The 17,475-nt window shown below is 39.7% G+C and overlaps 1 protein-coding gene across 1 annotated transcript; it reads right to left on the bottom strand.

The window, feature by feature from the left end:
- Window positions 1-13,740: 13,740 nt before the first annotated feature.
- Window positions 13,741-17,190, bottom strand: gdnfb (glial cell derived neurotrophic factor b). Its single transcript, XM_023282162.3, has 2 exons — window positions 16,540-17,190; window positions 13,741-15,773 (listed from the first exon to the last, which is right to left on the bottom strand). Exons 1-2 carry the CDS (start codon window positions 16,760-16,762, stop codon window positions 15,187-15,189), a joined length of 810 nt encoding a protein of 269 aa, XP_023137930.2. The 5' UTR covers window positions 16,763-17,190; the 3' UTR covers window positions 13,741-15,186.
- Between the last annotated feature and the right edge of the window lie 285 nt (window positions 17,191-17,475).

Raw genomic sequence — 17,475 nt, 5'->3', positions numbered from 1 at the left:
CCCATCAGTGCTGCAAGCGTGAGAGAAATGTTTTGGCAGATGTGATGAGGAGAGATGAGGTGATTGTGAGGGGCTCCATGGAGAGAGAGAGAGGGAATGAATAATGTGATGGATAACTTCCACCACTAGTAGAAACAGCCCTGGAGAGTGTGTGTGTGTGTGTGTGTGTGTGTGTGTGTGTGTCTGTGTGTCTGTGTCTGTGTGTGTGTGTGTGTGTGTGTGTGTGTGTGTGTGTGTGTGTGTGTGTCTGTGTCTGTGTCTGTGTCTGTGTGTGTGTGTGTGTGTGTGTGTGTGTGTGTGTGTGTGTTGGGTGGGGAGGCCATGCAGGAAGGAAAGGAGAGAGGCCGGTGCCGTGTGTTAACAGCTACAAAGACTTAATTCAGCTAAATGAGACAGCGCTCGTTGTGTTTATCAGATCCCATATGGACAGGTGGCATCCATAAAAGCCATTTTACAAGACGTGTCTTTGCATATATGACAAAATGAATGTCATGTTTTGTGTATCTTCGTACCCTCGGGAGCATGTACATGGTGGCCGATGTGTATGAGTGTGCAGGAATTTGTGTGCATAAATCTGTGTTTTTGCCTGTTTTTCTGCTTTTTTTTTTTTAACATGATATGTGGTTATTTCTCGGGTGTGTGTGTGTTCTCTTGTGTTGCCTGTGGCCTTCAGCCTGTTTGATCCTGTCATGGATCATTACATTCAAAGACGCAAATGCACCATAAATTCTTAATACACTGTACGTTCCTGCTCTCACACAGGGGAAGCCAATATGACCTGGCTGAGAGCAAAAGCTTAACTCCTGTAGGGATTGTAATTCACGTGGGGCATCTGATAGAAGGGCGATGGAAGGAGGATGGTGTGGATGTGTGCACGAGATAGACACTCACATAAAAATCCCAAATGTAAAAACCAAGCTAAAATGCAAAGGTTATCTCCGTCCCTGCTCTGTGACCTACAGAAGGGGTTTGTTGTTGCTTCGCCGTGTACCACAAAGCTTTCAGCAGCTAATTCATCATAGTAGAGACAGGCAGACAGAGTAGAGCACTGAGGTGTTAATGTGCAGTCTTATTAGGGGTTAATCTCACCCATCCGCCACTAGAATAATCTGTTCTACAGATGTGGGAAAAGAGGGGCAGAGAGAACGGGGAAGATAAAGGGAGAGAGCAAGCTCCGTCTTATAATTCAGCCATGCTCTCTTATTTTCTTTCTCCCAGCTCCCTGTCAAAACACCATTGTGTAGCTGAAATCTGTCTTCCTTAGACCTACATTATGACTAGCTCTGGCATTTGATTTCTGTTCCAGCAACTAATTGTCTCCAGATTTAGAAGACAAATCAACTTCTGCTATAGCTGTGTGGCAAAGACACGCAGAAATGATGCAATTGTTGTAACAAGACTCAGATTTGAAAAGCTTTACTGCCCATCTTCTGCTTAATTATTAATACCAATAAGACAAACAATTAATTATGTGTCCTTTTGTGGCTGTCAAGTATATGGTTTGCCATGTGCAACATTTGCTTTGTGCAAAGTGCTTGTTGAGCTGATTTTAATGTGTTTGTGATGTTGAAGAAAGTTGCAGGGTTTCCAGCTGGAGAGTCTCGGTTAAGGTTACATGGATTTAAATGAATTATAGATGAGTGCTTGCAGACAGACATCGAAGTAATGTGGATCAGACTGCTTTGTGTGCAAAACATCCAAACACACAACACAAGATACAGTACATCATGTCAGCTCTGCTCTTGTAACATCTGAATATTTAAGAAAGCATTTCTTCTAGATGAACAGGTGTGTGTGTGTGTGTGTGTGTTTCCATCTTGTCTGTTCACTCAGCTCTGGTCCTGGTATCAAAATTAGCATTTAAAAAAGAAAAAATAATTAAGGCAGTTACATAGTTCATGTCATAATTTGTCTTTGGTTTTTACAAGTTACTTTGTATTGCCTGTCTTTATTGTTGTAGCCATTATCTATCTATACACCGCTTAATCCTCACTAGGGTCGCGGGGTTGTTGTAGCCAGGTACATTAAAAAACTATATGCACCAAACCACATATAAATATGCAGCTATGATATTCAGTGTAGTGTGGTTAAGCACCACTGATTCTACACACAACTATCAGTTTATTTTCACACGTAAAAACTGTTTTGTAATGCTGCTCTGGAGGACTTTGGCAAGTCTAAGGAAATAACCCTGATAATGTCATTCGAGTTATCTAAAATATGACTTGGAGACAACAAATTTAGTACAGAAGGTCTAAATTACACTCTGAGGTGTGGAGTTTGGAAAATGCTAAAAATACTGATCAATCAGGTTTCCTTTTGGGAATTGCAGGAGTCAGTGTTTTTGGAGGTAAAAGAAAATCAGGACATTTCAATTTCTTTGTTTTGTTCTTTTTTTTTTTGTTCAAACTGTGTCTTATTAGTTCCCTAAATTTGCTTTACAACAGAGATGATATCATGTCGGCTGCTGTTTGTTAGTCCCAAAGCACCTGAATTAAAGCTGGACAGAGTAGACAGCCTTTCACTCAAGTCTTCTGCAGACTTAAGTAGCATAAAATGTCCAATCCTGTCACCATAAGTGTCATGACAGGAGTAGACAGCGGATTTCATGGGCTCCACCACTACATATCTATATGCATATATGAGGCCAGTGCTTCGGTCTTGTTATGGTTCCTTTGATGACTGTGTGCTGTGTTGACATAATGGCAGCTTCCTGTGTGAGTCTGCTGCATGTTGACAGTTCCCTGGGTGTGCAGCCTCAGTGTGAAGTGCTGTAATCAGGGTATCTTTTGTTGAATAATAGATTCACTGAGTGACCGGTTTACACACAGCAGGTTTTTCCATTTCAGCTCGCTTCATGATTCAACTAAGGCATGAAACATAACAGTTTCTCAAATGTTATTCTTTTGTGTCAGGACAATTTGTCCACAGAATCCCCAGTATGGAAGATCTCCCTCAGATTTAGCCAGAAAACAAGACAGAAAGTGCGTCCCACAGTGATGCCACAATCATGTAGAGCTCCTCAAAAAGGAAGAAAAACAACAAACAGCTGGAAACCTTCTTGAAATTCGCACATTGTGGTTTTCTGTGAATTAGAGCATGTTTTGTGGCTCATCATATAGCTCCTTTTAACATAAAGATAAATTACTCCATGCGCTTTCAACTTTAACTTTATCATTCCCAAAGGAAAATTTATATAGCAGCCAGGCGAAACTAGCCTCAGGGTTAAACATAAGACACATAAAACATAATAAAATAATAAAACATCTGGCGTATATGTGCGTGTGTGTGTGTGTGTGTGTGTGTGTGTGTGTGTGTGTGTGTGTGTGAGAAAATGAAAATGTGGTAAAATACTAAACTCTCCTGTTCTTTATTAATCTAGATATTTTTTTGTATTTTTCTGTTTCTGTCACATCTGTTAGAAATAAAAAAAGGTAGTTTTTTCATTTTCTGCACATTCTGGTCAAAAAAAAAGCAATAAATCAGAGCTGCTGCGATTGTGATATCCTGACTGTTTTTTCTCTTATATATTGCAACTCACCTGCTGGCCTGACAACTTCGTGGTGATAACAAGATTAAACTATCATTTAAACAATTGAGATATAACATGTTAATTTGTGATCGTAAGAGGAGCTGGTTGGTAGATTATGATACCTTTGCAGACAAGAATCCTGGCCTGTTTCCAGACTTCATGCTAAGCTAAGCTGCTTGTGACTGTAGCTTCATATATACTGTTCGGCCTTCAAAGCAGAATCTGTCTCCTCATCTATCATTCAGGGAGTAACACAGCAATTCCTAACATGTCAATAATCGGGAGATTTTTTTCTTACTGCTAAGATTTTGCACAGATTACAAAATAAGTGATCATAGATTAAATGCTATTTGTAGAGTTCAGGAGAATTAAATGAAAGAGGCTACAGGAATTAGAGATATTACCTCTAATTTGGCCAGCACCCAAAACAGCCTGTGGTAGGGATTTAGTTTTTCCATCCAGGCTGGAGAGCAGTTGTTTTTTTAGACTCTTACCGCTCTTCTGTGTCCCTCAAAGGTTACAGCACGGCAGAAAGATTACAAAGGGCAATGTTTTTTAATGTCAGTTGAAAATGTGCCTACTTCATAGTGGTAGAGGGCACTTCCGACCATATGGCATAACTTAAATGAATCAGAGTGCAAATAAACACGCCGTGTGATTATCCGTCTTCTTTGCATTTTTAGTGAAAAGTAACTTTCAAACCTACAACAGATAAGACATCAGTCAGCATATGTGTCCCCATGTACATGAGTGTATCCATGTTAAATGTCAGAATACTTACATGCAGATTATACTTCCACGTAGATGTTTCTCATGGCATGTACATATGAGTGAGTGAGCACAAGATATCAGATTTCCTTTGGTTCTGTCTCACTCACCCAGACCTGAATGGGGGTTATTAAGGCACTACAAGAGGGCACAAGAAGGTCATTTTAGACCATGAAAGGTTATAAAGGGGCCATGAGTCAGAAGTTTGAACTGTTGGCTCCCTGTGAGTCATTTTCTGGCTTAGTAGGATCCATTTCAGGGTCCATTCACCTCAGGGGGAAAACAGATGTCTGTTAGGGGATCAGAGGCTTGTAAATACTTGTGTAGGTATTTTTGGGATCTTACATACCAATGTTTGGATTTGATCAGGAGCTAGGAACAGCAATATTTGCTGGTAATTTGTTGTTTTAGTCTTCAATCAAATCTGCATTCTACTTGACTGCTCAAGTGTAGTATTTTTACATTAATATATGATTTGTGCCTGTATGTAACAGCTGACTAATATGGATGTGTAATGTCATATCACATATTGTGTCTATTTGGCCAGTGTTATTTGAAAACATCCTTCTCTACTTTTCTCTGACAACTATTCACTTCAGCAAATCTGAACACGTTCTTAAACAGTGACACTTAATTCAGATCAAACCTGAAACTGCCACCACATTTTTGTTTTCATACTGTGCCTTTTTCATAAAAGACAAGATAAAGGTACACTTGTGCAATGCTTACGGAATGCCTGCTTACATGGTTGGGAAGCCCATATTGTTTTAGCATCCTGATGAGTGGTAGATTTATGTAGACACACATGGTCTGGTGGTATGTTAACTTTTGGCATGCTGCAGTGTTGTTCTTTCCTTTGGTTCAAGTTTAGAGTATGGATGTGATGTATGTTAGAGGACAGGAATACAATGCTTGTGTGTGTCAGTTGTTCGATGCTACACCCAACCTGTTTAATCTGATACTAACTTGTGGTCAACAGATTTATTGTCTTTTCATGCAAATGTCCGATGGTGCATCTCTATTTTAGATAAAGAGCAAAGAGATAAGTTTGGAACGAAGTTCCTAGAGCTTTAGCTTCTGGTGAATTACAGTTACATAGTGATTAAGTGGAGCAAACAAAACATAAACATGGCAACAACAGCCATTTTGTTTATCCAATAAAATACAAAACACAGTGATTTATAAGTATTCTTGCCTCGTGGAACAAAACATGACACTGAATCTAGACAGAATAAATCAACAGACAGAAAAACAGAACAGCAATGAAACAAGTGGATTTATGTTTTGGTCCACTTCACATCATTAATTAAGATACACAGTAAAATTGAAATATCCATATAATAGCAAAAAATTTAACTGAATTTAAGCTCAGTGAAGTTTCATAATTTTCTCATTTCTGCAATAGCCACCTTTGAGTAAACATTGCCTCATTGGTATGGTTCATGTTGATATTAATGTGAGCCAAGCTACTCTGACATTAAAATGAAGTGCTTGCAGGTTGGTGACACACCGACAGTCAATGTTTTGTTTTTGTTTGGTTTTTTTTTTTTTACATACATTGCAGCTTGAAAATTTAGATAAATATATGTAAAGATACAAAGAGCGCTGCCCAAAAATGGTACTCCAATGTCAAATTTTATTTTTAATTATAAGGAACCGTCTGAAACTAGTTTGAAGTGTCTAAAAATTCTTAGAACATCTATTTGGAGAAATTCTTTATTAATGGGTTCATCCTGTTTTGATCGTTTTACCCAGTGAACCACTTGGTCACCCATGTTGTTAAATCATAACCCATATGATTTTCTTCACTCCTTCTTTTATTACCTTTCCTTTCTTTTGTTTTCTTTTTTAATAGTGGCCCAAAATCCTGACTGTTTTCACAGATTACTCATTTAAGGCATTTCAGTAACTTTTGATGTGTCATTTACGAGGCATAACTGCATTTACAGGTGAAGGAGTCAGAAACCCTCTCCACAGATCCTTTGCATACCACCGAGGTGTTTATGGAGGAAGCGAGGGGTTCCTCCCTTTAACACCAGGGAATACACAGACACAGATCCAAGTCTAATGTGGACTTACACGCACAAACAGGACACTGCAGACAGTAGGCCAAGTCTTGCATTTATTCTCAGGGAATCAAAAAGAACAAAAAAGCAGAAGAAAAGAAGGGTGGAGACATAAATTGATGAAGCTATGGAACGTCAAAACGCAAAGAAGAGGGAAGAGTTGCAAGGATATGTGGAGATGTAGAGGGTAGTGGGGAGTGAGAAAGGGATAAAGGGTGGTTTGCCGTTTCCTCATGAGGGGAGGATGAATGGTGAGTTGGGGTCTGGTTTGCCTCCTGGGGTCTTAGACACACATATGAACACACACATACACACTCACCACTACTGTGTTTACAGAGGAGATTAGAGCAGTTCCACTCTGTACCTCAACGTAGCAGAGGTGCTTCAGAGCCATATGTGTAAACGATGAGAGGAATGTACACTGATGTATTGACAACGCACGCTATGTGCATTTTGTAACATTCATAACCTTTATAACCCCAGAGGGAACAGCTGTAGTATGTTGCTGTGTAACCTCCAAATTTGTGTTTTTTTTATGAGACACAAGGTCATTTATGGATGGAGCAAATAACATGATTAAAGGCCGGAAAATGTAATTATTTTTGCAAAAACATTACACGACTGTTACAGCTGTTTAAAAGTAGTGTTTGATGTTATTTATGTTATTGTCGTCTTTACAGATTTAATGAGTTTCGACCCAACTGCAGCAGCGGATACAGCAGATTTGTATACATATTATTTATCTGTCTGCCCCCAATCTTCCCTTTGTTCCAGGAAGTCTAAAACACAGCTTTGCACACTAAGGCTGAATGAACACTCATTCCTTAATCTTAGAAACAGTAAATGCTTTTGATAATATCACGTGATATTCCTACATTAGAGGAACTGTTTACTTAGGTAGTCAGGTGACATTCCACTAGCGCTCCATGGACAATTTATTGCTTTTTAGCCTTGAATCACAATAAATTAAAATGGGCTTTTTTAAAAAAAAAAAAATTTTTTTTTTTTTTTACAAGAATTCACAAAATAATGACTCTTTTATGTCAAAATGAAAATAGCTTTCTACAAAGTAATGTCATTTTATTAAAACTATAAACTGTAATATAGGTGACTGCATAAATATTGACTCCCTTTAAAGTGACTCAATCCAATACTGATGCAACAATTAGCACTAGAAGTCACGCACTTAGTGAAACAGATCATACAATATCCCTTGGAGTACAATTAAATCCATCATTAAAAATGGAAGAAATATAGCACATGTAAATATGACTAGAGTGGGCCATCCTCAAAAACTGAGTGAGGGAGGCCACCAAGACACCTCCGATTCCTCTGAAGAAGTTACAAGCTTCAGCGGCTGAGATGGGAGAGACCGTGTATGCAACTGGCTCTTCAACAGTCAAAGCTTTACAGTAAAATGGCAAACAGAAAGCCATAGTTGACAAAATCTCAACTAGTAAACCAGAAGACGTGTGGGACTCGGGACTTGGAAGAAGGTTGTTTGGTCTGAGACCAAAATTTGTCCATCAGACTAGACGTTATGTTTTGTAGACACCAAACACTGCACATCATCACAGTGATGCCACCATGAAGCATGATGGTCGGGAGGCTTCTCTGCAGCATTCCCTAGAACGCTTGTAAAGGTAGAGGGTAAATGAATGCAACAAAGAATCAGAAAATCATGGAGCTTTGAACTTGGGAGAAGATTTGTTTTCCAGAAAGACAATGGCCTGAAACATACAGCCAAAGTTACACAGAAACGGTTTAAAGATGACAAAGTGAATGTTCTAGAGTGACCGAGCCAGAGCCCAGACCTCAAGCCAACTGAGAATTTGTGGCTAGACTCGAAAAGGTGTTCATTCATGATCCCTGTGCAACCTGACATACAGTAGCTATACCTGTTTTGCTAAGAAGAATGGGACAAAGTTGCAGTGTCCAGATGTGCAAGACTGATGGAGACATATCCACACAGCACTGAGTTAATCTCTTATTTTACATTTTATATTTTTAATGAATTGACTGTACCTTGTAGAAATACATTTTCACTTTGACACCAAAGAGTCTTTTTGGAAAAATTCTTGTCAAAAAAAAAAAAAAGCCAAATTAAAGTGACTGATGCAATGTTGAAAAGCAACAAACATTAAAAGCTTTCAGAGATGGAGTGAATACTTTTTACAGGCACTGTACATATGTACACACAAACACATACACGCACCAACACAGGCCTATCAAGCACACTCATCTGACTCGTGGCTATTAGCTTTGATGGGTAGAAATGTCACCGAGCTATATGCAGTCTATCACTCTGCAAGAACATAGCCTGAATTATTAATGCCGCTGTGTTGTGAAAATATATACATTTTTAATATATGCTTGGCTGACGTAAATTGTAGCTGGTCAAACTGGACTCCAACATGACTTCTCTGTGCATATGCCGGTGTGTATATTTGGCAGTGTCATCCAGAATGAGTCTGTCACATCAACTCAGCAGCTGCCTCTTTGCTTGATGCGGTGTGTCACATCGGAGCAGACAGCTTCCACTCAAGCAGGGCTACTGTCGGCTCTGCCTGTGAGCTGTTTCTTATCACTGACACAGACAGAAGCAGACAGAGAATCGCGTCACCAACCAGCCTGTCTTTCACCCTGTCTACACATTTTCAGCTTTGCCTCCTTGGGAGTGAGAGCATTCATTCAGAAAAGGGTTTGCACACATGGACCCCCCAAGAGCACTTCCGGGAAAACAGAATATCAAAGGTTAATAGTTTAAAGGATTTGAAACAACCTCCTTTCTTCGTATTACTATTAGGCTGGAAGGCATTATGACCCAGTGTTCTGAGTGGTAGCGGTGCCTCATCACAATTTTTCTCCCTGACTTTGATCAGCAGTTTAAATGAATTTATTTTAAGTGTTTAAAGTTTTCGGTTTCCACCCATAGTCCACAGATGTGCAGGTGTAAGTCCTCCTCACCCCCAACTCCCACCCACCAAGAGTATCTGACTTTGCCCGAATACGATTCATATATTCTTTTGGGGGAAAATGAAGAGCGTTTTATACATAACAATTTCTGGCCTTAAAAATGGTTCAAATGGCACGATTATGCAAGAAATAAAAATGTAAAATGATCCCCTCACTCAGACATAGAGATTTACTCTTGCTTGTATGAATACACGTACACAAAGATGTAGCGCAGGTGTGAGGTAGAGGCAGAACATTGTAAAGCACATTCTCAGGTTTCACCTGAATATTTAACCATCTGAGCTGACACGTCTCACACAGCAAGACGCAGGTGGTAGTGTTACATCCACTCCTCTCATCCACTTCCTACTGCAGCACCAAGTCATGTGTTAAAATACTGCATCTGCCAAAGGTCTGTTTGTTATCACAAGATCACATGATATAGAAATATATAGTATAGAAAAAGTATCAAGGGATTACATCATATGTACTATGAGCAGCAGAAATCGCTCAGATGCTCTTTTTCTTTTGATCTTTCTCTGGTTTATTTTAATGCTCTCACTGTCTCCTGCACATCAAAACAGTAAAACCCCTGCAAAATTCTAACCATTTTCTTTGGAAGCTGACTTTTTACAATGTTTTTTTTTTCACTTATTGCACCACTTTTGTTGTAATGTTAGAAGATGGGGGACAGTGACAGATACACCCCATAGAGTTTGTTGCATTGGGAGAACAGTTCTGTTAAATGGTGGAACAGTTTGTTCCAGTTTAGATGATAGTTCAGGTGAATAGCAAAAGTACCTCTAATTATATTTATAAAAAACAGTTATTACCTGAATCTGCAATTTCTCATAGCGTTACAGACCTTTATAACAACTTTCATCTAGTTTTTTAGAACTGTGTCCTGCAGCTTTGTTGTCGTCTGTTGTTTGTTGCTTCTCACTGGCCATTCGCTAAACCTTTGTATATTTCATCTTCAGTTCAGTACAGTGATGACTGATAACGCGTGTCTATGTGTGTGTGTGGTAATAGAGATGAGTGGGAGCCTGCGGCTGGTGGTCCAGACTGGAGGTTTGGCGTTAGGCCAGTTGATGATCAGTGCGCTGTGGTTACAGCTCCATGTTAATCCCCTCTGCCTCTGCTTTGTGTTGCAGCCAACCTAATGACAGCAAAGGGGTATTTCATACTGAGCACTGACCCGGTAGCATGTTGGGTTTTTTTTCTATCAATCACAAAAATACAAGTGATTTCTTTTTGGTACAGAACAACTTTAGCACCCAAACCTTAAACCTCTCTTCGCCTTTTATATTTCCATTTTTTGAAGTACGAATTTCTGATTTAAAGGGTACTTTTATCACTTGTGGGTACAAGAAGATGTCAGATCTTGGAGCTTCTTTTGATCTGAAATAACAGGGTGAGACAGCATCATTATTGTGCTGTCGTCATACGTCTAGAATTGATAGCTGTATTGTTTTCATCTGTGATGAATCTCCTTTCTCCCTCTGCGGCTGACTTTTTCACTGTCTTGTCATGTAGCCTGAGTCACACTGACAGATTCCAGACAAGTGGCACAAGGAGTTTCTTGTAGTTTAAAAGATCTCTTATGAAGACATGTTTGATAAAACCATAATTACATTTAGGCTATCTTTTGTATCTTTTCTCACGCCAGCTGACACAATAGCGGACAGCAAGGCTCTGCCCACAATTGCTTCATCTTGTAAACAAGCTGGTCACTGAACTTGAACTAAATTGATGAGAATTTATCAGTTATGTCTCAGCCCACTGTGGGGAACTTCTTGTAGTGTAAATAGTGAAACCAACAGAATCTCAGAGGCTGACTAGCTGGAGGTGAGAGGGGTCGACATCTAGCACCAGTGTCACCAGATAGGTTAAGTAATTATGGGGAAAATGAAGTTCATTTTCCCTCATGTTTACCCAGCATTGACTGCTCAGCCATTCTAGTAGTTTTCATTAAAGTATCTATTTGAAAACCATGTAAATCTTGTATTTATATGAAGCTTTTGTCTGATCGCTGTCATTCATTAACGCTCTTTAGAGCTTTTATTTAATACAATATTATCTTTAATACAACTCCAAAGTATTCTTTAAGTTCACTTTTCTTTTTTTTAATCAACTCATGAATCAGTGGGATGCTTAAATCATTGTTTTTTCAAGGGGCAATTCACCAAAATACTAAATAGATAATTATTTGGGTTTATTGTCCAGATTTTATTGTCAGAGCCTCAAAGATTTCTGCTTCCACACTAACTCAGTGAATGACTTCTGTGGTTTTGTGGATTTCACAGCTAAAATAATGTGTTTCTATAAATATTTTCTTTTCCTGCTTTTGCAGTTCTAGCCTCTCTGGATAACACAAAACGTTGCAAAAAGCATTTTAATTCAAACAGAATTCTCCTTTTTTTTTTCTACAGACGTAGGGTTACCTAGAGCTACCTGGATATTTTTTCTGTATTCACACAGTGGCTTGGTGGTTAGCACTTTCGCCTTGCAGCGAGAAGCGTCCCGACTTTCCCGGGATCTTTCTGCATGGAGTTTGCATGTTCTCCCTGTGCATGCATGGGTTTTCTCCAGGTACTCCAGCTTCTTCCCACAGTCCAAAAACATGCTCAGGTTAATTTGTAACCCTAAATTGTCCGTAGGTGTGAATGCGAGGTTGTTGGTATAGTTAACCCTGTGATAGACTGGTGACCTGTCCAGGGCGTCCACTGCCTTCATCCTAAGTCAGCTGGGATAGACTCCAGCCCCCCTCAGGACCTTAATGAGGATGAAGCAGTGTAGAGACAATGGATGGATGACCCTCTAAAGGTGTCAAGATGCACAGTTCTGCTACTATTTAGCACCTGTTTGGAACACCATCCTCTTAACTGCTAGCACTTGTGTTGTATTACACTCCAGTGAAACATTACCCTTCATTACAAGCTCCTCTGACACCATGAACAAAAGAGCAGAGGACTCATCTAACTAATGACACTATCTTTGCCTGTCAGTTACCTCTAATGGTTTCTTCTATTGTCCACAGGTAAAGCTTGAAAACATGTTAGCTATATTTTCCACAGTGGTGGTCACGATTAAATTAGGAATATGTTTAACTGGGCCTTAGCATCCATTAGACAACATTTTACTGAAGTGTTTGGCAAACTACACTGTGGGTGTTGAGTTTGAAAAAAAATGTTCATACATGCAGATTTTCTGACACTGAACAACTGGTTTATCCATGCCTTGAAAACTAAAATAATGAGTTGGTGTATAGTCTGCATTTTTAACCAAAAAGCAGGAAAGCTCAGAATATAATTCAAATTTACACTCACCTTCATACAAAATCCTGCTTGTTTTATGAAATAAGTGATGTTTAGCAATAAAGTTATCACCCGTAGGTAATGTTTAGACAGTGATATGCTTCATTTTGATATATAACAATGTCAAATTTAGATACATAAACTTGTGCCTGACTTTTTCTTAATAATACCACCAGAGCAGAACTGAGAAGCTAAACATGGCCACCACTGAAATCCCAACAGTCTGGCTGCATTAATCACAGTTCTGAGCATATTTCTGGTGTATGATCTAACTTTCTGTAAAAATGTCTCACAGAAACTCACACAATGCTGTTTGTAGAAATAATAAATTACGCAAAGAAATTTTTAAAAAAGGACTTTATAATCTGAGTTTTTCCCAGTGCTTGCTGAACCAGGTTGTAGTGACTTACAGTTCAGCAGACAGGCAGATGAGGGGCTGTGAAACGTGAGAGAGCAGAAGTGGATCAGATTTCGACCACACACATTCGTTAAGCAAGACACATCTTCTCTTCTCACGTTCTCCAGTTCCTGCATCTTTGTCTTCAGTATTGTCTTGTCTGGATATTGGCCACCTTGTAACCGCCTTATTATTGTCCTCCCTCTCTATTCCAACATATACTTCAGCTTCATTACTCATTTGTCTATGTTGACTTTATGCTGTAAGATCTTTCGACACTCGCCTTTGATCCACTTCTTGGTCGATCACTTAGTCAGTGTCACCTTTCTTTTATTCCTGAACTATACAGTACCGTACTATGATGTATGTATGAATCATTTCCTGTGTTTAATGTTTCTTTCTGTCATTTGATAACATGAGATTCCATTTTTCTTTTTTATGTTGTTTGTCATTTCTGAAGACTTAATAGAGTTCAGCCCTGCTGCTCTGTTTCTCTTGTTTTACACAAAAAGTGGCTGAATGATTAATTTCTGCCGCCATTCAGTTACAAGGTTCATTATTCCTCCAACTTGTTTTTAATCAAACTTTATATGACAGAATTATAGAGTGAAATTAGAAAACAGAATGTTTTCTGAATGTAATCCTTACAAAGCAGACAGATTTATAATGGCATGGTGTGTTGTTGTCTGAGGACAGAATACACTACATTGTGTAAGAATGCATTTATTAACAATACAATCAGACAGTTTAAATGTGAATACCGTATAAAAATAAAGCTGTAGTTTGTATTTTAAAGTGGTGAGAAAATTTGGTTGAACAAACTTCACTGGAGCTGAGGACACGAAATTAGCAGTGAATCAAACTATTTTTCCAATCATGAAACCTGTTCGTATCATGTCAAGAGTTTAAAAAATGAAATGAAAATGCAGTAAAATGACACTTAAATCGTCAAACATTGTACAAGTTTAACTGTGTGTGACCATAAACTCTAAAGGTGTCCTGTGAAGTTTTTGATTACTAGAGGTGCAGAACATTGTTGCATACAGGTGATGCTGCCAGTTTCAGAATTCTATTGATTGACAAATGGTGGCAATAACAAAAACGGAAATAATGCAACAGTAAAGATAAAGAAGTAGAAGCCTGCAAATTAGTGACATTGCTGTAAACAATGCCTGGTGTAAAAATTTGAATTGCAAATGCTTGATGAGGAAGAAAATGTATTCAACTCAGTTGTTTGACCTAAAGCATAGGATGCAAGGTGTGTTTTGGTAAGAAACACTGAATCCAAACCTGTCTGTTTATAAGGAAATGCCACAGGTCATTTAAGTTTCTGACAAAACATTTCCTTTTAATTTCACTCCAGTTCCTGTGGGGTTTTCACCAATAGTAGCACTATGGAGCAATTATGTGTAAAATTGAAAACTTAACATTTAACATATTGTATATATTGTGCACGGAAGAAAATACATGTAGTACATATTCTAGACTATTAAGAACACACACAGTGTATTGTGGTGAGAAACACTGAATGCAACTTTGTCAAGGCAACTTCACAGGAGGCCTTTAATGTAAAATCCTGATGTGTAAAAGTTCAATTTGCAATGTAAACTGCCTTTTACTGCTTTGATATGAAAATAAATCATATTTGATTTAAACCTTTGGCACACTCTGAGATATCACATCACAGTAATAAATAACATGTATTCTTTTTATAAAACCAAAATAAATATTAATAAGTTAATAAATTCAAGATTTCATAAATACATTTATGTGTGTATAACGTTTTTCCATCTAACATATGCACTATGCAGCGGACAGAGTGAGTCTGCTAAATCCTTCGTTCAGTCTGAGTTAAGCCCATTTGGTTTGGGAACATCAAATTAAATCATACTTAACACGTACGTTGTAGACTGTAGGAAACTGGGAATAGTTTGATGTAGTCGAACTAGATGCAGAGGTGAAGGCATTTCTTGAGGGCAAAAACTCAGGTGATGCTGCCTTTTCTCTGTATTTACTACTTTACTGGTGGACTGAAGTCTTACATGTCTCTTTACAATAAGAAAAATACTAAGAATAGACACTCAACACCACACTTCAGAGTGATAGTAAAAAATCTAAAACTACTTAAAGCCTGACACTAATTCACATGACCTACACACAACCACATTTCCTGGCTGAGTGCTTCTTCATTGTGTGGTAAACCAGACTGTCATCCAGGAAGGACAGATCGTCGTCAAACGCTGTTGGCCGACAGCAAGCCTGGGGCAGTGTGTCTTTTGAGGGAAGCTTCCTGTTGTGAACAAGGTTGTAAAGGATTTTGTCGTAGTTGGTCTCCGACTTCCTGCAGGGTCCGGAGCAGTACCTGAATATCATTTCCTCACTGGAGCGGTAGCCCAGCCCGAGGTCCGACACGTTGAGGTGGATCTGTCTGAGCACACAGCCCTGTCCTCGTCCGCCACCGCCTCCTCCTCTAGTCCTCCGGCCCGTCTCCCCTCCTCTCGCTCCTCCTCTTCCACCTTTACTAGTCTCCTGGCTTGCCCCCTTTTTCCTCTCCCTTCTGTGTCGAGGCCTGCTGCTCAAGTTTTCTCTGGGGGTAGAAGGGGTAGTGATAGTGATGGTGGTGGAGGAGGTAGATGAGGACATGGCAGATGTGGTGGAGCGACGTATTCTGCTGATGGTTACTTTTATGAAGTCCACCACATCTTCAAAGTCATTCGGAAGGGGTTCCTCCATGCTGTCTGAAAAACATTGAGAGACATGGCATTCTAACAGGGATGTATCATACTGGACAGCACATATTGTTTCACTCTAACACACCACTGTGGCTATAGAACAGATGGATTGTTGTGTCACTCAGCTACACATGCAAATGTGAAAATGCTAGGCTGCACACTGTTTTTTTTCTGCAGAGGAATTCCCTTTCAACTGATTCATCCAACTTACAAATGGATCCCATTCTTATCTATCCACCAGAGAGTTTCGTGTTTATAAGTTACAACAGCCACAATATTCCTTGTAGTACATAACACTACAGAGAACACAAACCAGCAGTTACTAAACAGTTGATGAATTAAGTCATTCTTTCAATCAGTCATTAGCTCTGAAGATTTTCTACGTTTTTTCGTCCTTTCTGACTGTAATCTGAGAATGATGAGGTTTGAAATCCACAAAACAAGTCATTCAAAGACGTCTCCTTGCTCTTTAAGAAACTGAACAGAATAAAAGATCATTGCAAATGTTTTGGTGGCTGTTTTGTGCGCAAAAAAAATCTGTTTATTTGTAGACTTTCAAATTTAATGTAAATACTGTATTTTTCAATGTAAATGTACTAATAGTGATCAGTTCCACGTTGTCAATTTTGCATGAATTCTATTGGACACAGATAACAATAGGCCTGTTATTACTTGTTTTAGAAATAAAACAGAGATTTGGCACATCTGCTCAATGCAAATTGCTTGGATATTTGGCACTTTGAGTACTCCATACAAATCCACAGGCTCTTACATTTGTGTCCTCCGGCAAACCTCTCCTCTCTTCCTGCGGTCTCGGTACTACTGATGCCCGGGGAGGTGACAGACAGACGGATCTGGACCGGCGGCAGATCCAAGGGACCCTCCGCGGCGCGCCCTCGCCTCCTGCTGGACTGCTGTCGGCTCTGGAGCAGTGGGCTGGCGTGCACGGCGCTCAGCAGTATCAAACAAGTGGTCAGACTATCCCATAACTTCATTGTCCACTTTTGTCCGACAGAAGGACATGGCGCGATGCAAACTCAACAGGTATCATCTGGCAGAAGCGATGAACGGCATTTTGGAGACGTTTAGGAAAAGAGCCGATGCGCACTCTTCACTCACGACTCCTGCCACTGAAAACGAAGACGATCGATGTATCTGCGCACTGGAAACCGAACGCAATCCCTCAAGTGCAAACTGGCGAACACTATGCAGCGTGGCGCAACATCCAGTGCGCACAAGACAGAAGCGCAAAAACGCAAAGCCCGGATTTCCCTCTGAAGTTGTCCAACAAGACTCAGAAGACAAAAAAAACCCAAAAACTCCCAGTATACAGTCCGTCGCTCAGGTTTTCATTGAGTGTGCACGGTTCCTATTTCACAACGCAGTGCAGCTGCCTTCAGTTCATCCCACTCACCATCAATCCTGACTGAGCCGCAGGAGCAGCCAGAGAGATGGGGAGTGCTGCTGACGTCTGGAGGTCCATCCTCTGCCTCTTCCTGTCTCCACCCATGCAGGCTGCACTGAGAGATGAAGGCCAGATTCGAGATTGAACTTGATGTGTGGAGTTGGTGAGAGCCGTGTTATGAAAGAGGCTCAGTTTGTGTACTCAGATGGCCGAGAGGGAGAGAGAAGTTTCACACTTTCCACCAACAATGCTCCAGATTCTCCATCCTTCTTTCCCAGCTCAGCTGATATTAGGTTGGAAATG

This window comes from Amphiprion ocellaris, chromosome 6 (assembly GCF_022539595.1).
Source record: "Amphiprion ocellaris isolate individual 3 ecotype Okinawa chromosome 6, ASM2253959v1, whole genome shotgun sequence".
Lineage (NCBI taxonomy): Eukaryota > Metazoa > Chordata > Actinopteri > Pomacentridae > Amphiprion > Amphiprion ocellaris.
The sequence above is the reverse complement of the archived record's forward strand: the minus strand, read 5'-3'. Positions and strand labels throughout refer to the sequence as shown.